The 17,812-nt window shown below is 35.9% G+C and overlaps 1 protein-coding gene across 1 annotated transcript; it reads right to left on the reverse strand.

The window, feature by feature from the left end:
- Nucleotides 1–524: 524 nt before the first annotated feature.
- On the reverse strand, nucleotides 525–7,411 carry LOC117624282 (wall-associated receptor kinase 2-like). Its single transcript, XM_034355435.1, has 4 exons — nucleotides 7,210–7,411; nucleotides 2,979–3,659; nucleotides 2,562–2,720; nucleotides 525–1,789 (listed from the first exon to the last, which is right to left on the reverse strand). Exons 1-4 carry the CDS (start codon nucleotides 7,409–7,411, stop codon nucleotides 525–527), a joined length of 2,307 nt encoding a protein of 768 aa, XP_034211326.1.
- Nucleotides 7,412–17,812: the final 10,401 nt, after the last annotated feature.

Genomic DNA, 17,812 nt, shown 5'->3' on the forward strand with positions numbered 1-17,812 from the left:
TGGATTAGGGGTAATATATATATGATCTTCCTCTACAAATTTGTCTGATCCAATAATGTTCCAGTCTTTGTGGCAGCGATACATGTTTTTGTTCTCCTAGCTATTACCCTAGGCCTGTCTCCATTTTCATCTTACCCTCTTACTCTAGAAAACCAATATGCTACAATTTTTAGAACACTCGCAAAAAAGAATGAATTCAAGAAGCTTACGGGTAATGCCAGCCAACAACATTGCTCTGTTTCAAATTTAAATTTAGTGCGAAAATGCCATTTAGGATTGATGAAAAATGTAAAGAAGAATGAATTTTTGTTTTCTTCTTTTTGGTGGAGAGACCATATATGATAAGCTTGTACTTCATATATCAAATTATAAATTCAAGATTGATGAAAAACTTAGTGGGAAACAAACGAGGGACCTTTTTGTTCTCTTATTTCTGCAAGCACACAACAAAGTTGCAATAGATATATGCTGATGACATAGTTCTATTTTAAGAGGAACATTACTAGGAACAAGTAGTCAACTGATTATCGCCCATCTCCATGAGGCGTTACCATCTGGATTTGATTTTGCATGCTCCTTTCATAATCTGCACTGATTAAAATACTACTATAACTACCAGCATCACCCTCACCTCTGATATCCACAAAGGAAGAGCTTGAAACAGGTGACCCAAGCAAGTAGTCGGTATCTTTGTGAGTTCGAGGGAAATCAGGCTTTCCTCCACTTGGATACAGTTCCATAGTTGGCACTAATCGATCGAGCTCCGCAGCTACTTCTTTCATGGAGGGCCTTTCTTCCCCCCTTAGCCTTAAGCATCTTTTTGCCAGATCGGCCACTTTTGTGACTCTCTCAAAGTGTCCCTCCACTATTTCATCATCAAGAATTTGACCCAAGCGATCCGAGTCCAACAAGGAAACAAAGACTTTTGCTAGGCTTCTCTCCGCCTCAGGCTTTTCAAAACAAAAAGCCCTTTGGCTTGTGAGTAGCTCCACTAGGACAACTCCGAAACTATAGACGTCACTCTTTTCTGTTAGTATGTTTGACTGAAGATATTCAGGGTCTAAGTATCCGACTGTCCCTTGCACAAAAGTTGATAGTTTGTTTTCATCTTGATCAGGAACCAATCGTGAAGCTCCAAAATCGGATACTTTTGCAGTGTAGTTTTCGTCTAACAGTATATTTGTTGCTTTCACATCTCGGTGTATGATTGGGGTAGAAGTGGAGTAATGCAAGTAAGCTAGTGCCTCTGCTGTATCTGATGCTATCTTCAATCGTAATGGCAATGAAAGGGGTGATGTTGCTTTGTTGTTTTTCCTATGAATGTGCTCATAAAGAGTGCCATGGGCGATGAACTCGTAAACCAATATTGGTGTTTGGGTCTCCAAACAACAACCTATTAGTCTCACAACATTTTTATGGTGGATTTGAGAAAGAACAATCACCTCGTTAACAAATTGCCTACTCTCGGTAATTGGGGCACTTACTTTGGACTTCTTTATGGCAACCACTTGTTCATTTGACAGTATTCCTCTGTAAACAGTTCCATAGCCTCCTTCACCAATTTTTTTGCTTACATGATAATTGTTTGTAGCCTTTTTAAGTTCTTCTTCAGTAAAAATTCTGGCTGCTGTCCGAACAGATCCAGCATAACTAGCCAGTTCTTGCTTTAAAAATAAGCCACCATTATCTTCAAAGTATTTTTGTTTGAGTTTGTTGAACTTTCTGTTCTTCATTTCCTGATATATACAAAAACTCGCAACCACTAAAACCAAGATGCTCAAAGGAATACCTGCAGAAATTAAAAATCATAGTCAAAGCTGATATTCGTAATTTAATTATTGCCAAAAGTCACTTTTGTTCCCTGTAATTTTACACTTCAACCACTTTTGACCATGTTGTTTAAATTCCTTCAATTTTTTCATTGTAGTTTCATAATTGTAGCAATTTGAGGACAATTCTAATTTCCATCAAATTATTCTTATTTTATGTCATCTATTCAGGGTCAAAAATGGCAAAATGGCAAATTTTGAGGATTGTTCTTAAATTGCTACAATTAGGAAACTACAATGGCAAAATTGACGAAATTGAAACTATAGGGTCAAAAATGATTGAAGTGTTAAACTACAGGGGCCAAAAGTGACTTTTGACCTTTAATTATTTATGTTATTCTTATAGCATCCTGGGGTTGGGTGTCAAAACTATATTTCTAATTAAAAACAGAAATACATAGGGTATTAACAAATCTTCTAATAAGTCTTCATTCATCAACTCATATTTAATAAACTAGATTAATAATATACCAGCCAACTATTTGTTAACTTTGAAAGTAATGCTAACTATTTTGTAATGAACACTCCATAGGTACCTCTTTTTTTTTTTTTTTTCCTCGTAATAAAATTTGTTTCCCTACAATTTTGTTTCAGAATCATGAATAATTTACCATGCATAGCATACACTGTTTATGTGCTGTATGTTTTGTATGGCCAACGTGTTGAATTAATTGGCTATAAAATATATAGGATGCATGCTTATATCTAAAATAGCTAGCTGGTTATACATACCCAACGTAATTTTCAATAAAATTGCATAGGCAGGTTTGATGCACGTAATGGCGTCCTGGTTTTTGTAGCCACTATTACATGAGCAAGAGTAATTTCCAGGTAGATTTTTGCACTTTCCATTTTTACAAAGGGTGGAATTCAAAGCGCACTCGTCAATATCTGAAAGAAATTAGAAAAACACATATATAGATATATATCACGTATCAATCAAGAAGAATCCCCAATTCTGAGCAACAGTAATTAACTAGCACACGCACAAACATTGCAGTACACTAATTTTCTCGTGTTGTGAGATTAGGATATTGTCAAACTCAGACTGTGTGGTCAACATTTACAATCTAGGGTGTATATATATATAGCTATATATATGTATTATATTATATGGGCATGTATATAAAGATGGTACATATAATATACCTTGGCAACCATCTGGGAGGTAAGGGTTCCCTTGGTATCCAGGCAAGCACTGGCAAAAGTAACCAGACGATGCAGACGTTTTACCGATGACCCGGTCGACACACTTGGTAGTTTTTTTGTGGCATGGATAATCCACTCTCTTTTGAGCTGCACTACATGACTCTTTCCCAATTTCCCAATTGAGAATCATTGGAAGACTTGTAGTGTTGTTGAGTACTTGAAAACTCGTCTCCCCGGAGAATGTGAATTGGCCATTTTCCACAACGAAGGCGAAGCTGCAGAGGTTGAAGCTCCAGCTGTGATTGTAATAGCTCTCCAATGTTATATTCTGCTTTTTGAGTCCGCTAGGGATGGAAGTCTGGCAACACCCGATGCCGGAGCAAGAGTCGTTAACGCTGGGAATGCTCTGACAAAAAGATGTGCACCCACTCATGTACTGTTCTTCTCCTCGGTAGCCTCCAAAAAGTGCAACAGTGTCGCAACCAACAGCCATGAACCTGTTTTTGGTAGCGGATATGGTGAATTCAGGCGTCTCGATCCAAGAGGAGTCTTGGCTGTCATTGGTTTGCACGCCCTGTTCGTCATAACAATCTTTGGTAATAAGCATCTGTATTTGCAACTCACCTTCCTCAAGAGATATGTTAGTCACAGGGAGATTACCTCCCGCCAAATATGCAATTGATTGGGAACAATTGATAAAAAACTTTTCTTCATTGTAACAACCATGAAGCATGCCAAATGGATATGGAACGCTCAGATTACCACACTTCTGGTTCAGGCACCGCGGAAGCAGGTGGGCTTGAGCTGCTGCAGTTGTAACCGCGGCTACTAATAATGCAACCAGTACTCCCACCATTAGCAAAGAGTTTTGCATAGTAAGCCTACTCTTCCCTTGTAAGGTCGTGCCTTCCTTCCTTCTACTCTCGTTGTACTGTTTATATAATCATTTAATTTTGTATGTCTTTGTGTAGCTAGCATGGACCACCTTCTTGGAGAAATATCACTGCATTTCCAATATGAAATGAAAAATTTTAAGATTGGAGATAGTGGCAGTAAAAAAACAGTTGGTTAAGGCGTAGAATTTTTCTTTGATTAATCCTATATATGTAGATTTATAAGTAACTATGACATAAATAAATTTAATTTAGTAGGTTGACCGAGAGCATAATATATATAGTTGTGTGTGTGGTAGCCCGTAGGCATGGATTGCTTCTTGCAACAACATCTATTTCATCTCTTTATTAGTTTATTAGGATTATAATATATGTGGATGGAGAAATGACTCCGTAACTCCGTATATATAAGGGACAAATATTTTTAAATGAGGATGTGACAAACAACAATTCTAGATCCAACGACTTATTCTACACATTTGTAATTAAAGTTTTTTTTTAATTAAAAAAAAACATACAAATCACTTTGAATTGAAAAGTAACATATATAACCCAATCAAGGTCTAAAATATCAATGGTATCGGAAATATCAGTGGTCTAAAGACACGAAAATTTTGATGGAAATATCAGGATATTATCAATATTGGTAAAAATTGAATAAAAACCACGGAAATAGAAAGAAAAATTTGGAAATTTTTATTGAGACTTTGGATGATGTTTATTCGTTCAATTATCTTTTAGTTTATCACAAAAAATTGAAAGGAAATGCATTGCATGATGGGTTAAGTGATTTAAGTTAATTATATAGCGAATTGACAAACAATGTGAGTGTAGAAAATATGTAGTAATTAATGAAAGAATATTAAATACACCATAATCATTCACATATAATGAATTACTACAATATTTTACACTTTATACATTGCATGGTAAGATACATGAATGACTTAGTACCACATAAAGTTTTTATGAGGTTCAAATTTTTCACTATCTTCATCATCTCTATCCTGTAGAGTAAGTGTGTTGTGAAGAGTAGTCATCAAATGATAAACCTCCAAAATAATTTTGCATGTAATTGTAGAGCTAATTGAGTTGCTGTAGCCTCGGCCGCCGCCATTACCAAGAAGACTTGCATCATAAGCATCCTCTCATGTAAGAATGGCATTGCATACTATATGCACAACTTAATTCCGTGTAGTATAGTCTATATATTCTACAAAACTGCATGTTTGTTGAATTATGAATGAATAAATTGCTAACAAGCCTGGCGTTTTGTAGGCATATTATCCATGTAAGGAATGAAGACTGGTAGGGTTATGTCGTGGCTCAGGGGCTAGCCTAGAGGATGTCCTCATCTTTACTAATTTGTCCGTTGATGCAAATGTCCCATTCCCGTTTTTCTATGTTGAAGTCGTCTGTGTAATTTCCAATTTCTTATCAAGTGGAACTTTGAAAGGATATATGCATGTCAAATTCTTGTGCAGTAAAGACTGGTGCGCATGGCATTGGCCCATCGAGAGTCATATGGTGGGTTCGAATAATGTTGCAGTCCATGGCCACATGCGTGGAAAATTTACGAATTGATTGTGTCTATTTTTTGGACGATGCGTGGTCCATGGAAATGGAATTTGAAAGCATCTTGCTGCCCCAACCTGCAAGTTTGGGAGATTCTTTTGACGAGTCTCTAGACAGAATCATATGAGCACGCTTCTTTTTGGGCCAGGAGAAGAGTGAGGTGCGGCTCCAGCCTTCAATAGTTGTTGGGTTGGGCTATGACCATATCTCAAACCACTGAATAGTAGTCAGTAGACTGAACTGATTGCAAAGAAAAGGACAGATTCTGTTTAATTGGTTGCTTATTTTGCCGTGTTTCTGTTTTCAACCCGAAGATTTTCTTGACTCTGACTAAATTGTATATTGTATTTGGGCTCCATCTGTCCCATTAAGTTCCTAAAAATTTAATTAACTGGATCGTGATTAAATTTCAAAGAATTCGTACCTCAATACAAGACTTTTATTGATGTTTGACTTCTATTACTTATTGGGTTCATTTGACTGGGCTGGCATAGAGTAGAGCACCTATCTACTCAAGAGTCTGAGCAATACAAGAAAGATTGGTTCTGTCTTTCTTCTTGAAATTCAAAGTGCATGAGCTTGTTTACTTGTTTGTGGAATTTCATGAAATTTGAATACAACATGTGAAGCAGTTTGGATTAGAAGAATATTAGCAGATCTTCGTCAAGAACAAAACACTCCAACAAATTTGTAGTGTGATAACATGTCCACAATTGCCATGACAAAGAACCTAGTCTTTCGTAGCATGTCAAAGCACATAGAACTTCGTCATCATTTTATCAGAAAATTGATTGAAGACGAAGAGATTGAATTGAAATTCTATGGTACTGATGAGTAGATTGCATATGTTTTTACAAAGCACTTCCAAGAGAGAAATTCTACTATTTCAGACAAAAGCTAAATGTCGCAGGACAAATGCATTAAGAGGGAGTGTTAAACGTAATGCATTTTCTCCTTGTAAGATGTATCAGTTGTTAAGTAGAATTGTGTCTCTTGAGAAGAGCTATGTTTAGAAAGAGTTGTCTCTCATTAGAAATCTAGAGTTGTGTCTGGAACTCTTGAAACTAATCCAAGAGTTATGTTTGTTATGAAAAGGTCTGAATGTTATAGCCAATAAGATGGCCTAGTGTTGTAATCAATTTCGGAAATGAATATAGCTTTACTTTTATGTTTAAAACTCTCTTTCATATTCTCTCATATCCATCTTTCTCCAACAGCTCAGTGTTAGTTTAAGCGAGAAGAGGTTTGGAGAATGGTTGGTAGTGTTTAGGACAATAGCTTAACTTAAAAAGGAAAACTTTTGAAAAGAATAACAAAGTAATTTTATTTGAATAAAGGAGGAAAGTTACAAAGCTTTAGAGACTTGAGTTTGATGATTGTATGAATTGGACAGCTGTAGTTTTTTAGCTTTTCTTGCTTAATTACATAATTGGGCTTGCTAGCATATTAATATAGTTGCTTAAGTCGGCAGCTTTGTTTGGAAAAGGATGCACAGTAACTGACTTTTTTAAAGTTATTTTCAGCCACAAGTTGTCTTATAATTCTAGATTTCTGTAGTTGTAATATATTATATAATTAGTAGGATGTTTCCAGTGACTTTTACTTGTTAACTTCTTTCAATTTTTCTAGATTATTCAAGATACAAGTGTGCATTACTTTTTAACACCCAGCTGGTTGTAGCAGTCATAGGACATACCGATGTACTTGGATCTCACCAAGATCCACGGATATGTTGGTAACAGGAATGTTGGTTGTCCCCAAGAGTTCTGTTCCGTTAGCTGTGCAACTGATGAAAAACTCAGGTCCCATGTAACACTTTTCAGTAACGCCAAATGGGTATGGAATTGTGACATCTTCGCACTTGTCTGGGCAGTTTGGTAGGGCTAATTGAACTGCTGTAGTCGCCACCGCCACCATTACCAACGAGACTTGCATAATAAGCATCCTCTCATGTAAGAATGCCATGGCATACTGTATAATATGCACCACTTAATTCCTTGAGAAATTAGAAGGAATTATATATTATAGTATGGTCTATATTCTACAAATTATATGTTTGTTGAATTATGAGTGGGCTTATTATCACAAAACGTCCCTAAGGTTTACGAAACTATCAGATTGCATCTTTAACGTTTTTTTGTGTCACTTATGGTCCTAAAGGTTAGTATGTGCAATCGCAAATGGTCCATGCCGTTAGGTTCTGTCAAAAACTCTGTTAGTTTGCTGACGTGGCATACATATATATCACAAAACATCCCTGAGATTTACAAACTTATCACAAATGGTCCCTATGATTTTTTTTTAAAATTTTTAAATTTAAAATTCATAAAATTTTGGTTTTCTTTTTAAAATTATTTATAAATGAAAAAATCATCTATAGAAGGATTTTAATCTTGAGGACTATTTATGAACCCTAAACCTTTAGTTTTTTTCATTTTTAAATTTTATGAATTTTAAATTATTTTTAAAAAACTTCATTAGTTTGTTGATGTGACATATATATGGAGCCAACATCTACAATAATATATTGTCACATGTATTTAAAATTTAATATATTTTAAAATAATTATAATTCATAAAATTTTAAAAAGAAAACAAATATTTTATGAATTTTAAATTTAAAAATTTTAAAAATTTCATAAGGACCATTTGTGATAGGTGTGTGAACCTCAAGGATGTTTTGTGATATACATATATGCCACGTCAGCAAACTAACAGAGTTTTTGACGGAACCTAAAGGCAGCGACAATTTGTGATAATGCATATTAACCTTGAGGACCACGAATGACAAAAAAAAAAAAATATTAATGATGCAATCTGATAGTTTCGTAAACCTTAGGGACATTTTGTGATAATAAGCTTTATGAGTGATGAAACCGCTAACAAGCCTGACGTTTTGTAGGCATATTATCCACGTAAGGAATAAGGATTGGTAGGATCACGCCGTGGCTCAGGGGTCTAGCCTAGAGGGAATTTCCTTCTCATTTTTAGTAATTTGTCCGTTGATGCAAATGTCCCATTCCCGTTTTTCTATGTTGAAGTCGTCTGTATAATTTCCAATTACTTAAAAGTGGAGCTTTGAAAAGGATATGTGCATGTCAAATTCTTGTGCAGTAAAGACTGGTGCGCAAGGCATTGGCCTATCGAGAGTCATATTGCGGGTTCCAATTTAATGTTGCAGTCCATGGCCACTTGCCGTGGAAAATTTACGCATTGATTGTGTCTAGTTTTTGGACGATGCACGGTCCATGGAGATGGCATTAACATCTGGATTTGCATGCTGGTACCGTGTAATGACCAAGTCCATGCAATAATCAAGAAAGTTAGAAATCGTGGACTTGATTAAGTCGGAATGGTGACTTCAAATCAAACCCTACCAACGACTCTGAAGTCAAAACAAAGACAAAGAAGAAGATAATTAAAAACAAAACATTTGAGCCATATGTGTGGCGTGGCTTTGGTGGCATATATGTGTGGCTTTGATTTGGTGGCATACATGTGTGTTTGCCAACAAGAGTCATTCTATAGGTCTTTAGGTGAAACTCTATATTTTAACTATTGGATCATACTAATTAATGTGATTGAGTATAGCTGGATATACCAGAATCTAAGAACCAAGAGACCCTTAATAGCCCATTTCAGTATTGCCTCCCTTGTATAGTTGTTACAACTTAACACGTTGTTGGGACAAGTGTGCGACATTGGCATCACAACACACACTACAAAAAAAAGTAGCAATATTCATTATTATTTAGTGACATTTGTTGGGTATGTATTAAAAAGTGCCAAAATATAAACAAAAAGAGAAAGAGAGTCTGTATTTCAAAAAGTTGGGCCCAAAGCCCAAAACCAAACAAATAATGGGCTTGTTACTGAGTCCAACTAGATATTTGGGCCCAAACAAAGAATATCCAATTTGTCTGTCACATATTCTTTTTCTCATTTAAAAATAAATGTTCGAGGGTTTCTGGCCTGCGAGTTTCAACGGTTAATCTCAGGTAAAATCTCATTTTGAATAGTTAGCATCTTAATTCAATGACGTTCTGGAAATTATTTATATGTCCCATTGCTAAAGTCACCATCTAATTAGCTAATTAGATGATAAGTTAATGGAGGAATTTTACCTGTGTCTGGGCCAATATTAGGATACAAGAAGGTAGGGGTTATAATTAGCACTGAAATACTACTGTCAAGAGGAAAGTTGATCCCTTTGAACAGATTTTTTTTTTTTTTTTTTTTTAAGGCTTATTATCACAAAACGTCCCTAAGGTTTTTGAAACTATCAAATTGCATCCTTAACATTTGTTTGTGTCACTCATGGTCCTCAAGGTTAGTATGTGCAATCACAAATGGTCCATGCCGTTAGGTTCTGTCAAAAACTTTGTTAGTTTGCTGACGTGGCATACATATATATCACAAAACATCCCTGAGGTTTACAAATTTATCACAAATGGTCCTTATGAATTTTTTATTTTTTAATTTAAAATTCATAAAATTTGGGTTTTCTTTTTAAAATTATTTATAAATGAAAAAAAATCATTTATAGAAGGATTTTAATCTTGAGGACCATTTATGAACCCTAAACCTTTAGTTTTTTTCATTTTTAAATTTTATGAATTTTAAATTATTTTTTAAAAACTTCATTAGTTTGTTGATGTGGCATATATATGGAGGCAACATCTACAATAATCTAGTTTTACATGTATTTAAAATTTAATATATATTTTAAAATAATTATAATTCATAAAATTTTAAAAAGAAAACAAATATTTTATGAATTTTAAATTTAAAAAATTAAAAAATTTCATAAGGACCATTTGTGATTGGTGTGTGAACCTCAATGATGTTTTGTGATATACATATATGCCACGTCAGTAAACTAACAGAGTTTTTGACGGAACCTAAAGGCAGCGACCATTTGTGATAATGCATATTAACCTTGAGGACCACGAATGACAAAAAAAAAAATATTAATGATGCAATCTGATAGTTTCGTAAACCTTAGGGACGTTTTGTGATAATAAGCCTTATGAGTGATGAAACCGCTAACAAGCCTGACGTTTTGTAGGCATATTATCCACGTAAGGAATAAGGATTGGTAGGATCACGCCGTGGCTCAGGGGTCTAGCCTAGAGGGAATTTCCTTCTCATTTTTAGTAATTTGTCCGTTGATGCAAATGTCCCATTCCCGTTTTTCTATGTTAAAGTCGTCTGTATAATTTCCAATTACTTAAAAGTGGAGCTTTGAAAAGGATATGTGCATGTCAAATTCTTGTGCAGTAATGACTGGTGCGCAAGGCATTGGCCTATCGAGAGTCATATGGCGGGGTCCAATTTAATGTTGCAGTCCATGGCCACTTGCCGTGGAAAATTTACGCATTGATTGTGTCTATTTTTTGGACGATGCATGGTCCACGGAGATGGCATTAACATCTGGATTTGCATGCTGGTACCGTGTAATGACCAAGTCCATGCAATAATCAAGAAAGTTAGAAATCGTGGACTTGATTAAGTCGGAATGGTGACTTCAAATCAAACCCTACCAACGACTCTGAAGTCAAAACAAAGACAAAGAAGAAGATAATTAAAAACAAAACATTTGAGCCATATGTGTGGCGTGGCTTTGGTGGCATATATGTGTGGCTTGGATTTGGTGGCATACATGTGTGTTTGCCGACAAGAGTCATTCTATAGGTCTTTAGGTGAAACTCTATATTTTAACTGTTGGATCATATTAATTAATTTGATTGAGGATAGTTGGATATACCAGAATCTAAGAACCAAGAGACCCTTAATAGCCCATTTCAGTATTGCCTCCCTTGTATAGTTGTTACAACTTAACACGTTGTTGGGACAAGTGTGCGACATTTGCATCACAACACACACTACAGAAAAAAGTAGCAATATTCATTATTATTTGATGACATTTGTTGGGTATGTATTAAAAAGTGCCAAAATATAAACAAAGAGAGAAAGAGAGTCTATATTTCAAAAAGTTGGGCCCAAAGTCCAAAACCAAACAAATAATGGGCTCGTTACTGAGTCCAACTAGATATTTGGGCCCAAACAAAGAATATCCAATTTGTCTATCACATATTCTTTTTTCCATTTAAAAATAAATGTTCGAGGATTTCTGGCCTGCGAGTTTCAACGGTTAATCTCTTAGGTAAAATCTCATTTTGAATAGTTAGCATCTTAATTCAATGACGTTCTGGAAATTATTTATATGTCCCATTGCTAAAGTCACCATCTATATGCCCCAAAGCACATATAAAACACTATTACACGTGGTCATTAGTTCATATAAATGGGTATTTGGGACCAAGTGGTATAAGCATGGTATGGGACGTGCAGGTCTGCTTGTCCACTTATATGAATTAATGGGAGTAGATGATGAGCATTCATTTATGCATTAACATTATTAATGTGATATTTGGCTGCGTGATTATTTGTCGCTTAATTTAGTTATATCAATCTACTGTGGTAAGGTCTCATGTCCCTACTGAGCTGTGGTTGCTCACCCCTCACCCTGTTTAATTTTTCAGATGAATTAGTAGGCAAGAAAAGGAATAAAGCAGTCGAGGCTGAATTAGATGAGAGTGAAAGAGCTTTATTTATTGTAAAGTTGTAAGATTTTGGATCTATCTTTATAAGAGAAGTATATTTTAAACCCATGTCTTGGCTTCTTTTTATTTTATTTTACTTTATTTTCTCACCCGCTGGGCGCAGTGTTTCTGCAGACCCCCAGGTCCGGGGCGTGACACTTTCGCTGGCCAGTGATAAATCAGTTGGGAATTTCTCTCTTTTTAGTTCAAGATGACTGCATTTGATTTGTAAAATATTTAAAATGTAGTTTACTCATTGAAAATTCATGATTCCGTCTCGTTGGGTTTGCAGAAAAGGTTTGATGGGAAATAATTTCCCATATCTTTCCCAAATGATGGGAAATGAAAAATTCTTTTCACATGTTTGGTTTATATAGAAATGTAAAACAAAATTTGTTTAGTTTTTCAATTATACCATATGAAATCAAATAAAAAAGACTGCATTTAATGCTATAATGTAATTATAAATTATTAATGGGGACAAAATGGTCATAAAAAATATGCATTTAATGTTGGCTTATTTTCCCAAACTTTGACATGAGAAGGGAAAACAAAACCCAAGCGGGGAGGAATGCTTCACTTTCCCCCCTACTTTCCCATGTGCTAGACAACCATTTCTCTTGCATGAACTTATCAAATATAGGAAAGCAATTGATTTACCATCTCCAAACCTTCTTTCCTAATTACCAAATGGAGAGTGCAGGTTAGCTAACCATGGATGGTGATGTATGCATTCATCTCCATGTTCCATGTCACGAAGCCAATCAAGGACGTCAACGAATAATAGAGGCCACCCCGAGGTATTGCAAGCCAGTCATATGACACGTGACGTGAATCATGATGATGAGCCGAGCACCCTCATGAATTTTCCTATTTATTTCCTCAATCAACCTGTCTATTTCTTTTATTTTATTACATTATCTTCTTGTTCTTATTCCTTTCTTTTTTCTTGCGTTGAGAGAGATATTCACACTTTTTTCAGTGGCATGCAGTTTTGGCCCGGGATTGTGATCACTAAGAGCAACTCCAGCAATGAGCTGAGCCCAAGGCTGGGGGAGGGGGGAAACTCGTTCCAGCGGTGAGCCCAAGGCCGGGCTAGGAGTGGGTCCCACGAAGTCGGGCTGGCCCGAAGGCCAGTTCAGCCTGAGGTTAAGCTCGCATGTTGTGACGTCAGCGGTTGCGTCGCGCTGGTTCAAATTTTTTTTACCGTTGGCCCATGCATTGCACGCGCCAGCGATAAAAAAAATTTGAACCATTGCACGTTGACATCAGTGCGACGCAACCTCCAACAGGTAGAAGCCATGTGTCATGCCCCCAGCGCTCCAATCTGCTTCTCCGAATCCAATCCAATGGCTGGCATTTTTTGGGCAATAAAATTATGAAAAAAATTGAAATTTTTTTTTAAAATTCTGATTTTTTTTCTTCTATAAATACCTATCAATACCATTTACTTTCAACACCAATCCTCATACATTTTATTATACTTCTACTATTACTCACTATTTACTCAACATTTTCGTCTCTTTCACCTTGTATTTTTATTTCTTATTTCTATGGCTTCTTCTATGGAAACCGGAGGGGCTTGGAGCACCATGGAAGATGTTTCCTTGTGTGAGGCTTGGCTCCAAATTTGTCATTGTCCTGTGTCCGGCAATGAGATGAAATTTTTTCATATGTGGAAAAAAATTCATGCCGAATTTTGTGAAAAAATTCCGGGGTCGACTCGTACGGAGATGACATTATCTAGTAGGTGGAAAATTCTCAATAAAGAGTTGGGAAAATGGAGAGATGCCTTGGCAAAAGCGATGGACAACTATAGAAGCAGGGAAAATCGTACTAACGAGGTAAGTATTTTATAATTTTCGTTTTATTAAGTTTAATCTCCTAATATATATATTTTGTTAATATTTATTGCATTTTCAATATTTTGTTAATATTTCTTGCATTTTAAATATTTTGTTAATATTTCTTGCAAATATTTTGTTAATATTTCTTGCATTTTCAATATTTTGTTAATATTTCTTGCATTTTCAATATGTTGTTAATATTTCTTGCATTTTCAATATGTTGTTAATATTTCGTGCATTTCCAATTGTTTCTTAATTTTTCTTGCACTTCTAATTTATTTATAAGGTTAATTGCATTTCCATTATTATTATTTTTTGTTACTTGCATATCCAATATATTTTAAATATTCCTTGCATTTCCATTTTTTTGTTAAATAGATGATTCAAGCACAGATGTGGTTCGGTGCAACCGGGGGTGGCAAAAAAAGTTTCAACCATCATGAATGTTGGGAGGTGGTGAAATATTGCAAACGCTTCATAATTATTCCGACGGGTCCCGCCGTTGTGTTAAACGAGACGCCACTCCGTGATTCAATGACATCGGATTCACCTCTCGATTCCCCTATGAGTCAAGACTCACCCATCGAAAAGGAGTCGAGGCCCATTGGCCGAAAGGCTGCGAAGGCAAAGAAAGCGGGTAATTCAAGCAATAATAATTCAAAGTTTTTGGAGGAAATTGCAAGGCAAAACGGCATAAGAATTGAAATGGAGCAGAAACGCCAAGATAACGAGTTGGCCCTTCAAGCTGAGTATGCACGAGAAAGGGAGTATTTGCGCAAAAAAGATATGGACAAGACGGATCGGGAAACCATGACGATGGATACAAGTCATATGTCCCCTGAAACAAAACAATTTTGGAAGCTAGAACGAAGGGATGTTATGAGAAGAAGACTTTTCCGGGATGATGGGCCTAGCAACACGGATTGGTTAAATGATGGAAACCATTAAATTAGTTGGCATACCTTTTTTGTATTTGTATTTTTCATGTTTTCTATTAAAGTTGTTGTAATTCATGTATTTTATTTTAGTAGTAGTAATTCTTAATGACTTGTATTGGATTTCTTTATTTAATAAACAAAGCACAATAATACCTTTTTATTCAACATATTCCATACATTAAACAAAACAAAATTAAAATAAAAAAACCTATAAACAAGGCACAATAATAATAACAAACCACAACCAAACCATAATAAATAAAAAAACAACACAACCAAAAACCATAACTAAATAAAACATAACCAAATCATCTATGCTCCATCATTCATCTTCATTGCCTTTCACCGCCCATAGATGCTCCATCAAGTCAATTTGACGCATTTCATGAATATATGAAGATTGCATCTCTGTACATCGATCTATCATCAGGGTCATGAAACGACCATCCCTCACCAACGGTTCTGGCTCAAACGGTTCTCCACTTGGCCCTATGGGCCTTTTATAAATCCGTGTCAAGGCCGTGTTCATTGGATCCAGTTCATAGACCTCTAAAGCATCATAATCGTACTCATCCTCCACAATCATATTACAGAGGATGATGCAAGTCATCATAATGCTTATGAGGATCTCCTCGTCAAACATACGAGCCGCACCTTGAATAATCAACCACCGAGCTTGACGGATGCCAAAACACCTTTCGACTTCTTTCCTATATCCTTCTTGATAGGTAGCAAATAATTTTTGCTTATGGGATCGGGGATTCGAAATGGATTTGACAAAAGTGGTCCACCTCGGGTAGATGCCATCAGCTAGATAATACCTCGTCTGGTACACTGTATTGTTGACTTGATATGTGATATTAGGGCCCTAGCCTCTCAATACATCGTTGAAGATTGGGGATTGACCCAGCACGTTGAGGCCATTATGGGATCCGGCAACTCCAAAGAAGGCATGCCAAACCCATGTGTCGAAGCCAGCAATGGCTTCAAGGATGATACTTTTCTGGCCTTTTCTATTTCCGTAATTACCTTGCAAGGCAGTTGGGCAATTCTTCCATTGCCAGTGCATGCAGTCGATTCTACCAATCATTCCTGGAAATCCTCGAGCTTCGACTTTTTGTAGAAGCCGTTGGAGGTCCCTGAGAGTAGGTCTACGCAGGTAGTCCCTAGTGTACAGAGTTTCAATTGCTTGACAAAATCTTACCAAAGCCTCCAAAGTAGTGGACTTCCCCATCCGGACAATCTCATCCACCTGATCAGCAGATGCTCCATACGCCAACATTCGTATAACAGCTGTAAGCTTTTGCTTCGGAAGAAGCCCCAAAATCCCAGCAGCATCACACTTTTGAACAAAGTATGCATCATAATTGCAAATATCATGCATGACTTTATTGAACAAATGAGGTTGCATTCTAAATCGCCTTCGAAAATCAACATCAGAGTACAAAGAAGTTGGGATAAAATAATCTTCCAAAATATTCTTACCCCGAGAATGCCTATGTCTGTCCACATTCCGGCGGCGGCCGAATTGTGAACCACGGCGGCGACCTTGGTTCTCTTCATCTTGCAAAGCCACTGCTATGACAACTTGTTCATCGACTTGTCTCTGCAACTCATTGATTTCATCCTCTCTACGGTTTCTCTCATTTGTTTCTTGCTCTTGCCTCTCCAAGCATCTCCTAAAATCTTCCATTGAGAATGAATGGAGTATGAATTCTAAACTCTGAGAAATGAAAATGTAGAAAGATGTGGTGTGAGAGGTATGAGCTGAGCCTCTCGTTTTATATAAAATTTTGGCAAGATAGACATGCCACGTGGCTTGATTTGATTGGATGAAAATCTTATCTGAAATTTGAAATTCATCCGAAATTTGAACCCAAATGTATCTGAATTTTGAAATTTGAAATTCATCCGAAATTTGAACCCAAAAATCTTATCTGGAAATTTTATCCGATTATGAATAGTTTTGCCACGTAGGAACCCAGAAATCTTATCTGAAAATAATATCCAAATTAATTATTAAGATAAAAAAAATTTGTGAAAAAAACAAAAAAATGAATAGTAATTGCCTTTAGCCATAACAATGGGTAGAAACACAAAATACTATTTGCAAGGACAACTACTATTCACGTGAATAGTGGCTGCCCTAACTTCCCCTTGCCATGGATAAGGACAAATGAGTGGAGTTGCTCTAATAAAAACAAGATCGTTCATGATCATGATGATGCTTTGTTTGGAAGATATATTATATGAGCAAAATAATAGACGGATTAATTTGGCACTGTTTTAGATAAGCATGAGTGAATTCTATCTCCAAGCATTGGTCCAGTCAAGATCAATGGTCAACCAAGACCGCGAGCTCGTCTGTCGCAACTATTTGTTGTGTTTTCTCCATTTATGGAGGAAAACGTTTTAAAATACACATGTGCAGGCAAACTTAGGGCCATGCATCATAAGAAAATTATGGGGAAATGAGAAAAAAAAAATTATGGGGAAATGAAAAAAAAAATAAAATTAGGGGGCATAGAAGATACAAGATAGTGGTGAGAGAAATGGGGAAATGATGATATATATATATATCTATATATATGAAACGAGCTACCTATGGACCCAAAAAAAACTTACTTAAATAGGTTTTAGTTTTTAGTTTCATTTACTATATCCATTAATTTAGAGGTATTTTTATTGAAACCGAAGTACTTCTTGCATAAAATTTTTGGGCATTTCCGAAGATTTTTTTAAAGAGCATAATGGGATATGAAGTACTGAAAATCTAAAAGGGGAGTTTTCTTATTTAAGTGTTTTTTTTTTTAAATTATAAATAATTCAATATAAGTTTAATTCTTCTGACTATCAATAGAGACGATGCAGTCATCATTATTTTATTAGTTTCCTAGTTGATGTTGCTATATTGCTTATAGGATACCATTTCATGAGTCAGTCCTTCCCTATTTTATTAGTTTCGTGGATTGAAGT

Source organism: Prunus dulcis, chromosome 4 (assembly GCF_902201215.1).
Source record: "Prunus dulcis chromosome 4, ALMONDv2, whole genome shotgun sequence".
Classification (NCBI taxonomy): Eukaryota; Viridiplantae; Streptophyta; class Magnoliopsida; order Rosales; family Rosaceae; genus Prunus; species Prunus dulcis.

What these genes read in the sequence shown, in the direction of transcription:
- LOC117624282 (XM_034355435.1), bottom strand. Translation starts at nt 7,411, where the DNA reads ATGGCATTCTTACATGAGAGGATGCTTATTATGCAAGTCTCGTTGGTA. An exon ending in CCTCCCAGATGGTTGCCAAG is followed by an intron (nt 2,721 to 2,978) that starts GTATATTATATG and finishes AATTTCTTTCAG; the next exon opens with ATATTGACGAGTGCGCTTTG. An exon ending in TTTATTGAAAATTACGTTGG is followed by an intron (nt 1,790 to 2,561) that starts GTATGTATAACC and finishes TAATTTCTGCAG; the next exon opens with GTATTCCTTTGAGCATCTTG.